This window comes from Kwoniella newhampshirensis, chromosome 7 (genome assembly GCF_039105145.1).
Source record: "Kwoniella newhampshirensis strain CBS 13917 chromosome 7, whole genome shotgun sequence".
NCBI lineage: Eukaryota > Fungi > Basidiomycota > Tremellomycetes > Tremellales > Cryptococcaceae > Kwoniella > Kwoniella newhampshirensis.
In genome coordinates, this window is record NC_089961.1 from 913,983 (window position 1) to 926,371 (window position 12,389).

The 12,389-nt window shown below is 51.3% G+C and overlaps 6 protein-coding genes across 6 annotated transcripts; 1 reads left to right on the forward strand and 5 right to left on the reverse strand.

Moving 5' to 3' along the window:
• Nucleotides 1–52: 52 nt before the first annotated feature.
• On the reverse strand, nt 53–478 carry IAR55_004045 (uncharacterized protein; the record flags this gene model as incomplete). Its single annotated transcript, XM_066947148.1, has 1 exon — nt 53–478. One exon carries the CDS (start codon nt 476–478, stop codon nt 53–55), a length of 426 nt encoding a protein of 141 aa, XP_066802527.1.
• Nucleotides 479–533: 55 nt separating this feature from the next.
• Nucleotides 534–1,697, reverse strand: IAR55_004046 (uncharacterized protein; the record flags this gene model as incomplete). The annotated part of the gene is made up of 5 exons (XM_066947149.1): nt 534–765; nt 811–855; nt 922–1,460; nt 1,512–1,578; nt 1,630–1,697. The coding sequence occupies 5 exons, from the start codon at nt 1,695–1,697 to the stop codon at nt 534–536; spliced, it is 951 nt and encodes a 316-aa protein (XP_066802528.1).
• Nucleotides 1,698–2,419: 722 nt separating this feature from the next.
• IAR55_004047 (uncharacterized protein) lies at nt 2,420–4,068 on the reverse strand (the record flags this gene model as incomplete). The annotated part of the gene is made up of 7 exons (XM_066947150.1): nt 2,420–2,605; nt 2,680–2,998; nt 3,045–3,079; nt 3,127–3,505; nt 3,566–3,687; nt 3,740–3,760; nt 3,820–4,068. The coding sequence occupies 7 exons, from the start codon at nt 4,066–4,068 to the stop codon at nt 2,420–2,422; spliced, it is 1,311 nt and encodes a 436-aa protein (XP_066802529.1).
• Nucleotides 4,069–4,568: 500 nt separating this feature from the next.
• On the reverse strand, nt 4,569–8,072 carry IAR55_004048 (uncharacterized protein; the record flags this gene model as incomplete). The annotated part of the gene is made up of 11 exons (XM_066947151.1): nt 4,569–4,595; nt 4,655–5,224; nt 5,279–5,387; nt 5,445–5,780; nt 5,930–6,007; nt 6,060–6,326; nt 6,379–6,400; nt 6,606–6,735; nt 6,978–7,835; nt 7,917–7,953; nt 8,020–8,072. The coding sequence occupies 11 exons, from the start codon at nt 8,070–8,072 to the stop codon at nt 4,569–4,571; spliced, it is 2,487 nt and encodes an 828-aa protein (XP_066802530.1).
• Nucleotides 8,073–8,482: 410 nt separating this feature from the next.
• On the reverse strand, nt 8,483–10,349 carry IAR55_004049 (uncharacterized protein; the record flags this gene model as incomplete). Its single annotated transcript, XM_066947152.1, has 5 exons — nt 8,483–8,548; nt 8,645–9,028; nt 9,075–9,148; nt 9,202–9,974; nt 10,027–10,349. 5 exons carry the CDS (start codon nt 10,347–10,349, stop codon nt 8,483–8,485), a joined length of 1,620 nt encoding a protein of 539 aa, XP_066802531.1.
• Nucleotides 10,350–11,298: 949 nt separating this feature from the next.
• IAR55_004050 (uncharacterized protein) lies at nt 11,299–12,325 on the forward strand (the record flags this gene model as incomplete). The annotated part of the gene is made up of 2 exons (XM_066947153.1): nt 11,299–11,669; nt 11,731–12,325. 2 exons carry the CDS (start codon nt 11,299–11,301, stop codon nt 12,323–12,325), a joined length of 966 nt encoding a protein of 321 aa, XP_066802532.1.
• Nucleotides 12,326–12,389: the final 64 nt, after the last annotated feature.

Below are 12,389 nucleotides of genomic sequence, written 5' to 3' on the forward strand. Positions count from 1 at the left end.
TCGTGTATTATCACAAGCATTACAACGATACACAGTGTTGACTGTCCTTGCACTAGAAGCTCGGCTCCTCCTTTTCTTCAAAAGGACTTCGTAGTCCGCCCGAATTGATGAGTTGATCCGCCTGCACCAACGCTGGTCCTCTCAGACTCTGCGCTTTCCCCTGCTTCATCTTCTTGACTGCACGAGTCTTGATCAGTCCTTCGTCTTCGCTGTCGCTCCAGCTGGAGAGGTTGGTGGACCGTGCGGATTTCGGTACTATAGGGAGGGGGAGTTTCAGAGGCGACTCGATAGGTTTTGGCGGTGAAAGGGGCATTGCAAGTGTCGCTCGATCTGTCGTGCTCGGCTTTGGAGACGAGAGAAACATCTTTTGTGCTGCGTGAGCCGGAGGGTGAAGAGTGGATGAAGAGGACTGGGATCGAGTCAAACGAGCCGTGACATGAGCAGTGGGCGGCAGAAGCTGGGGTTTGAGAGGGGTCATGGTGATTGGTGAAGTCATCAAGCCTCTTGAGGGGGAAGGCGCGCTAGGAGATGCCTCAGATGTCACTTCTGTCGAAGACTTCTCCTCTGCCTCGGCTTCCGCTCGAAGGTCCTCGGCAGTGAAACTCCTTCCTCGTTGAAGCAGACTCGACGGTCGACTGGCAGTTGAGGTCGCGCGGAAAGAGCCTTTGCGACGAAGAGGAGGTGCGGGTGCGGTTGGCGATGCAGGAGTGAGTGTGATAGATGCTGCAGAGGAACCAGGAGAGCACAAGGGCTCGGATGACAATCCTGAGCCGACTGAATATCAGTGATAGAACGGGCTGATTGACTTACCTGAAGTTGACCGTGACAAGCCGAGAAGAAGCGGTTCTTGCTTTGCTGTATTCTGAAGAGTGGTCGATAGTCTGAAGGCAATCAGTACATATTCTTGTATGACAGGCTCACCTCAGGGCTCGTCCGATGCTCTCATTCGATTGTTCCGACTCGACCTGGTCCAAGAAGTCCATACTATCCATCCTTCTCAACCCTGGACGATGTTGTCTCTCCTCCCTCGTCATCTTCCGTTCCTCCGCATCGTGTCCAAACTTGCTTTCCACGAGAGCCGTATCGAATAGCTTCTTGCGAGTCGCGTCCCATGAATGTGTCCAGCCTTCATCGGAACAATCAGACGTAGGTGAAAATTGTCTCTCGGAATGATGTCTGCGAAACGCGTACTTGATTATTTGATTGGTAAGTTCGTCGATGACATTTGGTGGTGGAAGCTCGCCAGGTGGGTAGTGTGTGGAGATGGGTCGGAAGGGGTGTATCAAGGTAGATTGGATGACGTCCGTCTCCTCTTCTGTCCACTCTGGCTCCACTTTCTCGTCGTCGTCATCATCATCCTCGCGATTGCGTTTTGATCCAACACCATTGAGGAGCGATGATCCGTCGAGCTGCAACAAGTCGGTGGCGAGGTGCTTTGCTTCCATCCCAGAGTGGAAGTACTGCAGGAAAGGTCAGCTTTACCACAGCTTATAGACCGGGAAGCAACTCACACCAAACTCGTATGGAAGAGGGGTATGAGGTCCAGGCGTGATGGGCGCAGAGTCGCCCGAGTCAGTTCTGATGTGAAGGTCAGCGGGTGACAAATGTGTCATGTCGGACCCCACTCACCTCGACAATGTCATACGAGGTGGTAGACTGAGATGCATGTTGATCTTGCGTCTTGGTGGTGCAGTCATGATGACCAAGTGAGCGACGTCTATTTGTGAGGGGGATGAAACGAGTGTCCGGGATGTGTGTATGATTGAAATGAAATCACACGCGACGGAAGACGGTAGTGGTGGGGAGTGCGGTGTGGGCCGATGTTGGAAGAAAAAGGGGGTCAAAAGAACAAAGTTGCAGATCTCTCAGCCAGAGGGAATGGATAGAACTTGGGGGGGGGGGGGGTAATATGTCGTCAGAGGCTGTAGCATTCGGACATGTAGAGACAACCAAAAGGAAACGAGGAATGCACGGCGCGGTGGATGTGAAGAGCATGTAGCATGTGCAGTCACTACTGAATTCGACGACGCCCCTGAGGCAAAGGCGAAAGAGAAAGGGAAAAAAAAAGAGAAGACGACGCGTCCAAGAGTGTGTGTGTCACAACTCCCGTGCCCATCTAATGTTCTGGTAAACGGGGACGATGGCTCACTCGGCTTGTCCACGATCGAGTTATACTCCCAAACATGCTTCGTACGTTCGCTTTCACCTCCGAGACTGATTGCAACGACAAGTATCATGATCTGCATCATACCGTTTCTACTGCCCTTCATCCATCAAGTGAGTATGCGGTACAAGTTCAGGTTCACTACCGACAGTGGCAACGCAACGCAACGCGACGCGACGACGCGACTCAACCCCCTCACCATCCAGTATTCTCTTGACTACATCGCTACTCATGCATTGTTGTATCATGCAAGGACTACTCCTGCGCTCGAGATCGACGAGGTCGTTGCTGAGAGCTTTGTCTCGAGCTAGACTCCCGATTGGAACTGGAGCCCCGATTCGAGCCAGAGTGCGAAGATGATTTTGTAGACGAAGAGCTGCTCGATGATGTTGGAGATGGTATCACGCCTGTCAACCATCTAGCATACCACGTATCTGCCCGCTGTGTAGAGTCGACCAATTCGTTCATCCCATCGGTGATCAGCAGGCTTCCAAGCGAATGGACACGTAACTTACGTGTCTCTTTTCCGTCTTCTTAGTCATGAGCATGGCGAACATGAACCCCGTCATCCAAAGGAAATACGACGGGATGTAATGTAAGATGAGACCAATGACGGAGATCAGACCCGGGACGGAGATCCCTTCTATCGCAGAGATGAGGAAACGCCAGAGCCATATGGCCAGGAGATTGTGCCAGATGGTCATCTGGGCGTAGAATCCTGTCGAGCTTTCTTCTTTCGAGATGAATGTACGACCTAGATTGTCGATGGTGGAGAAAGCGAGGAAGAACCATACTGCCACGTATGCTGCTGTACCACCCAGGTATCCGACCCAGCTGTGTGACCGTCAGCGAGGACACGTCTCTTCATGGTCAAACTCACAAGAGGAGGCCGACAACCGCTCCGACGAGAATTGCCTGTAACAACAATGAGTACGATAGATCTGCACTTCCCCACGACTCACCAGATTCTGTCCATTTTCTCCTTGCATCGAAGCAGGAATGAGACTCCCTAGGACCGCTGCTCCTGACGAGAAGAAAGTATCGCAAATCAATGTGGCCAGGGTCTGTTCCGGCGCATCTTTCCAAGGAGTGATGAACAGTATCACAGGAAGGAAAAAGCTCCACAGAGCGCCAAAATGATAATATGTATTGAAGAGGAAGTTCGGGATGAGTTGGATCGCGGAAGACAGCATGAACACGGTCAGGAGGGATTTCACTTTGGGGGCTCGACGACTGCTCTCGAAGCCTTCTTTGAGCTCGTCGAGACCGCTGCGATACATGAAGATGAAACCGAGATAACGAGCGACAAAATCCAGTGGCCATTGGAAGAGCGGTATGAATCTGGGTATGACATGGTATGACTTCAGCTTTTATCTTTGCGTTGAGGTTGAGGAGACCTACGATTGGATAATGCCTAGGGCGATGAGAAAAAGTAGAAACTTTCCAGGTTTGTTGGTGATAGTCGTGTTCTTCATGAATGATTTCTCGGCAAAGTCGTAGAATGTGGGATTAAATTGACGAATCTGGGTGTTTGATCAGCTTTGTGATCAGGTGCAATACTCGTTCGATACCCACCGTCTTGTCAAGCTCTTTCTCCTTACGAGGGCCGTCAGTATTATACATATTTCCTGTCGTTTGTTCGCTCGGTCACTCACCCCACCAAAACAGTCTGCTACAGTATCATAGGCTTTCCCGGCGCCATCTCCCACCGTCTTGGCGGTATCTGCCGCTCTCCTTCTGGCATCGCTGGCCGATGGCAGTTTACTTGACGGAGAGGAGGATGAAGAAGGGTGTTCGCCTGACCCAGGACTTTTGCTCGATGATCTGTGTTTGGATGATTCGCGATCGGACGCTCTTTTCGAATCAGAGGTCGATCTTCGATTGGAACTTGCTGCTCCAGACATCGTGTGTTTGAGTGTGCGTCAGTGTGTTGATCAAAATGTTCGCACATGTAATTCACAGATCAAGGCGTCGGTTGTCAAAGATCGATGGTGACTTGGCCGACTGGCTTTCTTCGTGCGGCACTACGTCCATCAGTCCGCGTACGAGATGAGGGGCCAGGATAAAAGGATAGGACAAAAGGATAAGACAAAAGGAAAGATTCATTCTGCTCCTTTGATTGTAGTTCCCAGTGACCAAGCCAAGGGGACAATGGCCAACACGAACTCGCAATGCTTGGAAATGATCTCCTAATCATATCGAATCTTTTACGATACTTCTTTGGATACAGGAAGAAAGCTAACCTTTTAGTGACCTTTGAAATTCTCACTTTGACCGGAAAACAGAACTGCAATCAACGGCATGAAAGGGGCTCTATTTTGACAATTGCTATCTTGAATGTATCGAACTGAACAAATTCTAAGATTTACACAAGAAGCATCTATCATGAGTTTCGTAAATCTGGTCAACGGAACGGGAAACCTCCTTGAGCCTAAACAATTTGAGACTTGTCAGCGGCGAATCTTCTCTTGAACGTCGACGGCCGCTTACCTCTCCTGGTCCCACTTTCATCCAGAAATCTTGCAAGTCCAAGCCGCCCATCGAACCCACTCCACCATTGTGACCCAGCGCGGCATTCGATCCCCCGTCGTTACTACCGATCCCACCAGCACCGAACCAATCGTCCAATGTGGCGAAACCCAGATTGATACCCGGATCACCTTGAAATGACACTTCGCCACCACGTGAGTCTTGAAAAGGCAGTACTCCGACCTCACCCAGAGGCTGCTGATGAGCTGGTGGAAAAAAGAACGTGGAGGAATACGGCGTGGGATTCGAGTTCGCTGTTGTTGCTCCTGCACTTGGAGTGTTTGGGTAGGGGAACACAACTGTTTGGGTGTATGCTGCGGTGACCGGCAACTGCCACTGGGGCGAGTACATGTTCGACGCCTCCCCAACGCCAGGCTGGAACCAAGCAGGCGTTTGACCTTCGGGGAAGCCGTTGGCAGTGGCCAAAGGAGTGGACACGCCGTTGGTGGGAGCTCGTGATTCGGCTGTTTCAGAGTCAACCTTTGATGGTAAACGCGCTGAGCGACCGCCTGGTGGACTTCGTCCGTTGGCCTGGTGGATCATTAGCATATATCACTTGTTCAAAAGTTTAGTAATGCAACACACCGCCTCAGACAGTCCCGAGAGTTTCTTCCTCAAAGCTTCGAGCTGCCGCCCATATCTCACTGCAGGGTGATCATCATCCGTCGAACACTCCTCAAAACAGGAACAGAGCCTATCGATGAGCTCGAGAGTTCTGATCATCAGCCTTGTTTCCACCTAGGTGACTCACTTCTTGTGATCAGCGCGTAACATTGCACCGGAGTAAAGCGCTTTGAGGAGCACGATAGCACCGTACGTGAACCACAACAAGAACCTCGAAGGGAGGTATGGTAATGCCCCTCCTGGGTATAGGTTGTCCACACAGAGATGCAACAGTTCTCTGGCTGCGTCGCACATGTGAAAGATGTACCTCGCATCTGGGCTTTGAGCAGCGCCTCGCGGGAACAGACTGATTGACGGTCGAGCAGGTCGACCTGGATCACCACGCTCTTTGTGCTGTTGTAATACAGCTCTGTACTCCTCCTCTGCGCGGATGGTTGCTCGTTCTACGTGTGCTTGCTGGCAGCTTAATTAGCCATAGTCATGTCATGTGAACTTACGAAACTGAAAGCGCAGATATACAGTTGGACGTAGTAGAACATGGTCCACATGACATCGGTAAGCGGGAAAAGTGTCCATCTAGAAGTCAGCGAATTTTGCGCAGACTAAACGTACTTTTTCGTCCGCCAGAGCACCTTGAAGCCATCAAGCGACCTCGCCATCTCGTCGATGTACTTGAAATATTCGCCATGCCTTGAGACGGTCATGTCAGCCTATTATAACGATGCGACAGAGGGCTATTCACACGACAAGTGATCTCGTTCTCGCTGGGTTTGGATACAAAACGTCATGGGCATTTGACATCATCTGTGTTAGTTCCAGATAAGCCTGTACCAAACTCGCCAAATCCTCTTGAGGGTGTTCGCCACCGGGGTTTCCTGACTTGATCTCGCGAAGGAAGGGGAAATTGGTCAATGCCGCAACTGGCCCAGTCTGATATGATGAAGAGAAACCCTGGAAGCAGACGGATGCGCCTCGGGCCCAGAACCCTTTTCCGAGGCGTATCGAGACACTAGGAGGAGTCAGCGATGTGGCCAGCTGCGGATAAGTACCACTCCACGCACTGTCTGTCGAAGAGATAGCAGTCTGAACCGGTCAGCTCATATCTCGCACAAATGAGACTCACAGGTCCAGGCTAGCCTTGCCCTCTCCATTTCCATCGTTCTTTCGTGTTCCGGTATCAGCTTGAGTGATAATTTGTCCAACCCCATCTCATAGGCGCTCCTGACCGCCAACCCTATCAATTGCCACGCTTGGCGATTCTCATCTCCATGGGGCTCAACCCTGCAACCCAAAGCATGGAGCTCTGCTGGAGTGTCCGCCGTAGGGGTTCTAGGAAGGTTCTCTGCCAGCAACAGGAGCGTCTCGACTAAGCCGACGGTAGGCGGTGCCCCCAAACATTGCACATCTACGATCCAGCCCTAAAACATTAGTCGTGTCCAAGTCAGGCTCGAACTCACTCTCATCACGGCCCACGAGCGATCATGTATTTCTCTCATTCCTGGTGCAGAGTCTGGCCGGCTTGCAATGATAACGTATGCGGCAAGCAAATACCGTTCGTTTTGAGCGAATGCCGCGACCTGCTCTTTCGTCCGGGGAATGAGAGGGGCAGGAACCATCGGCTACAAAGATGAGCGAGAGTAGTCTGCCAGGTTAAACTCACAAAGAGATGATGATGACATCGGAAGAAATGCTCTGTCAATCTGACGACCTGATCTTCGGAAAGGATGCCGAGCTTGACCAAAGGGAACTGACCAAGATCTGCGGGCTCTGTTGATTTTTGCAAAGGTGAAGGGCCCTTCTCGCTCGAGTTGTCCGCAAAAGCGTCTATCCCGAGATTGAGACCCATTGTCCCGCTCAACAATTTCGCACCATCGTCTCCTCCGGCTCCGCTTCGATCTTGCTCTCCTTCCAATATGTCATCTTGGATGGCCGCTTGTCCGCTTGCCAAAGCCAGGATCTGTAATGCGTCGCTCTCATTCCTCATATCTGCCACCACGATACTGCTGGGGTCCGTCGCATGAAGAGGTGGGTTTAGATGTAATCGACGACGTTTGGGCGAAGGTGTTGTGCTTGGCTTATTGCGGGATACAGGTGGTAAGGCAGGATGATTTGGCTGTCCCGTGCGAGTCTGCGGCGTACCATGGGTAGACGAGCTCGTCACTGGGGAGAAGTGTGAATTGCTGGAGCCAGTCGTAGGATATGGGCGATAGTAAGAAGACGAGGAAGCTGGGGGAGACTGTCGAAGCGGATGTATGATTGATGAAGAAGACATCCGTCGATGCGCTCTTGGTGGGTTGGGGTAGGGAAACGTCTGAGCGGGATGACTGGAGGTAAGCTCTGCGGCTGTCGAGCGTGATAGACTCTCTGGTTTGACATCGGAATCTGTCAACTCGTCATCCGAGGTTTTCATGGGTCGTTTCCGGTTATTACCACCCCGGCGGGAAGGTGCAAAGACGCATTCTCGCGATTCACGTTTACATCGTGAGCAAGGTGGGGAGGAAGGGGCATCGATGTCTCCCTACGTCGGACGAAGAAAGATGCACATGTATGAGTGATGGGAGAGACGGACACCTTGTGGTGTAGGCACAAGATGACTCACCAAATCGCATTTTGCTTTTCTACTGCGGCAATGCAGGCTATGTCCCGAAGCAAAGATGAACGGGGTGAGTAACCAATTGTCTGCGTCGCGTCTGATCACCCACCATGCTCTGTAGCCTCGCTTGACCTTGTCCCCCTTTGAAGACGACGAATCCATGATGTGTTGGTTGATCTGGACTATCAATGCTATGATGGAGTGAATGAGAGAGTGAGGAAATAGATATGATTTGCAGATGGATGTGGGGGAATAGATCTGTTCTGTACTCCTCCATTCCCAATTACGTGAAAACCAGAAAATCACCCAAGGAGACTCCGGGTACAAGCATACTTATATACTTCATACTACTCGTGATGATACCGGGGGGGGGGGGGGGTGTTTCTACATCGGATCAACCAAACAACTAACTTTCTAGGCACGGGGAAGGGAAGAGAGTGGGTTTGAGGCAGGAGAGGGAGGGGGGAGGGCGGGGAAGAGAGAGAGGATTGACCTGGGTGCTGCTATCTTGTGTTGGTTATAGATTCATTGCAGCCACATGATCAAGTATCATGTCACAATCATGCTGTCATTTATAGAGCGACGCCTAACTCCCTGGCCTCACGACGGAACATTTCCAGTCGCTCAATAGCATACGACTGATGGTACCAGATTCATACGATCAGCTCTGTTCACGTTGGAACACTGGTCCTGCCATGCACACGCATGCACAAAAACAGGCACATGGCACTCACCAGATAATCGAAATCAGGTTTGTAACCCTCCTTCTCCTCCACTAGAGCAGAAACTTGTTCTTCAGCTTGAACGATCCCCCACAAGGACCAGAACACGCTGCATGCGGGACTCCATATCCTCACTTCGCGTTCGAGGATGTCCACTTTGTCATCCTGGACGTCCTTTCTCCTCCCAACAACCTCATCGCCGTCCGCATCCATGTTCATGGAAAGGTATGCGCGATAAAAGTCTTGACGTCGTGACAGAGAAGGATAAGGGAAATGCGGCTGAAGGGAGTGCGAGTGAGTGGGATGATGGTAATTCGCTCTCCATTCGTGGAAGTGGTTTGCGATATCGTATCCTCGGGGATTAGGGGCGGCATACTCGAAATCGATCACGATGTACTGTGATCCGTTAGTGACGCCGCGAGTAAAGCAGCTCTTCACTCACACGGTGATGCGGCGGAGTGTGAGGAGGAAGCTCAATGTCCAGAAGGAGAAGATTACCGTACTGCGTATCATTGTCTGCAAGATGTCAGTGATGCAGTGCGCCGAACGGACCTATGACGTTCACTTACGTGCGAACACCACTCCCTTGCCCTTGCCAGACTCCCCTTCGACCCATTTACGATACTTTTGCACTTCCTGCTTGATTCTGTGCAGACCAAACTTCTCGACCCAAGTTTCCCATCGTCCTCCGACACTTCCCAAGCTCGTCAACACCTCATCCGCAGCATCTGTCCACCCATCGAGACACTTCCACACCATCGGCTCGGTGTCCTTTCCTTGTTCATATCCCAGAAGACGCAAGTCCACAGAATGAAGTTCGCGCATACGCCTCGCGATTCCTCTTGCTATGATAGGGTCACGAAGTTCTTCTGCTGTCAAAGCTCGAGAAGGGAAGAATTGCTCGACTCGACCGTTGGTGAATGTGCCGTAGACTCTTGGACCGATGCCATAAGTGGTGCTCAGAACATGTAAGATTCGAAGTTCTTCCGTACGAGAGATCAAAGCGTCCGAACTCGGTCCATATACTCGGAAGAGAAGTGTAGGCGGATACTGTTCGGGGGTGAGGGGAGGTGGGTGAGACGGATCAGACGCCGGCATAGTGGGAGTAAGCAGAGGTGATTCTGACGGAGATGTCGGATTGGGTGCAGGATTGTATGAGACGAAGAAGACGGCGTTGGTGAGAGCTCCCGAGACTTTTTGTAGATGGATGGAAGACGGCGTGAGAAGCGGAGAAGACCAGTAAGGGACTCGCTGAATGTCAGCCGAGGTTTCACATCCGTTACTCACCAGTCGTCGCAGGATAGCAAGGACTTTCTGCTTGAATACAGGATGTCGCCATTCACTGCATACAGTATCAGCCCTTGTCGCCAGGGGGTTCGTGATACTTGACCTACCTTGCATCAACGCTTAGAGCGACATGTCTGACGTCCTTGACGCCGTTATGATCACTGGGGTCAGAAGCAGGTGCGTACCTGTCCTTCTCATCGAGCAGCGGTCCTTCCAAGCTGAACTCGGATAGCTTGGAGAAGCTGCTCCCTGTGGAAGTCTTCCTCAGTCTGGGTGGTTGACTAGGTCCAGCACCAGTCTTGGGGAAGTAGGAATCGGTGCTGTTGCTGTGAGAGGCATTTGCACTACCGGGGTGAGAAGGGAGCGAGAGTGGTGACAGGGTGAGCTGGCTGACAGAGTCGGCAGCTACAGTACTGGGCGTAACGACCATTGTGTGAGCCGAACGACGTAGGGAGGTGCGTCGACGGACGGTCCCAGTGATGAAGCTGATGATTCTGGTCCGTATTTGGCTCAGACGAGAGCAAGTGGCACACCGTTAGACGATGCTTGGGGGTTGACGGGATCAATGCTCTTATTGAAGGGTACAGGAAAGGACGAAGAGATAGCACAACCATCCCCCTTGTCCCCAAACGGTTGAAAGTGCATCAGAAGTTGTCTGGAATGCTGGGCGTTGCACGTGCGCGTCACGCGACAAGCCATGGGTCTTTACGTAATGAACGAACGCATGAAGGTGGCATGTACATATATTTCTCCGCTACGGTTATTTATTTCTCTGCTATTTTTCCATTTTGTGCTAATTCACCCTGCTAATCAGATATGACCCTGCTATCTGCTTTATGTCTCGACTACCGTCGAACCAACCCCGCTATCATCGAGAACGTGCAGAAACGCTACTGAGGCGCTCCTGGACGCACTTTCGGCATGCTGCATGTCACCAGTACGTCATTCGCTCCTGTCAGGACTTGCTTCGCCTCATTCGCCATCAGCTCCGGACCTCAGACTTGCTCATATTGCTGATATAGCCTGTCGAGTCGAAACGCCTGTCCATCACCCTGTCTTCCAAAGGTTCTACCTTCTTCTGACTGCTCTTCATCTCAGTTCACTGAAAACTACATCAAATGCAAGATCCGACTGGTGTTGTCTTCATTTCGCCGTTCCTGATGTGAAAAGAACACTCTTGTTGACATCCAGACTAGAAAGTCAATCAACGATGCAAACATCAGGCGAAACGACTTTTTCCTGACACATAAACAAAGGTTGAATGATCAGTGAATAACTCTTTTGTCTGTCTCTTTCCCACTAATACCATCTCGAGACGATTCAATCCATAAACAGCTCAATTCGCATCGTTCAGCCTGAATCAGTCAAATTTCATCGAGATGCCTTTCGCCATTCTCCCTTTCAGCCTTTGGGATAGGCCCTCTGATCCTGTTTGGGGTGATTCCGACAGCGCTGTTGAGATCAGAGACTGTTTGTCTGGATACTTGCAGCCTCCGGAATGTGCTCAATTGCTCAGTCTTCCCATGAATACTGTGCAGTTTGGTTTTGTTCGAGTGGAGCCAGATCCGACCTTCTACGAAAAATATGCTACCAAATCTCGATCTTTCTGTAAAGGCTTTGTTGCGACAATTCCTGAGGAAGCAGGTTCTTCTAAAGGTTCGAATACCAAGATCAAAACAGGCGGATCGAACAAGAGGACGAAGAGCTTGACTAAGTGCCATATGGGCCATCTCCCAGCCTTCATTTACAGGTTAGTCGTCCAATCGCTCGGTCTTCGTCAGATTAGTACGTCGCTGATGCACCTTGTGTAGTCATCCTGGAGTGGACTGCGAGAAGGCTGCGAAACGAGGGCATCTTACGCTCCTTTCTTATGTGTCCGAGTCAGGTCGTCTTTCGTCCTGCCTGTCTTGTGTCGCAGATACCAAAGGCGGATGCACGATCCTCAATCGAATTGTCGAGATCGCAGAGAGCTTGTACTCTGAGGAAGAAGGAAACAATCCCCACACTCCTAACCCTTCTTCTCCAGGCATGAAGCTGCGATCTCAGCATCAACTCTCTCCGATCACGATCATTTCCACCCCTCCGAAGACGAAGAAGAGAGTCCGAAAACCTTCCCAAGAGGTTCCGCAGCCTGAATTCAGTGGTAGCGAGAATACCAATCGAATTTCGGGATCGAAACGCCCACGTACCAAATCTCCTTCCACACCGACGCCGACCTCAGCCGTCCGAAGACTATCCCAGTTCGGCAATAAAACTGTCGAGGAGCTTCAGACTGAAGAACTCGAGCCAGATTTATATGACACGCCGCCGCATGACGACTCTGCAACCAATTTCCCGGACAACTCGATCGGTTCTCTCGTTGACCCCACTCCAGCTACCCCACATGATGGCTTGGAACCTCGTTGATCCCCCCCTCCCCCTGCCACTACACTCTCTCCTACTGCGTTCTTAGCAGCTCACGAGGCTGCTC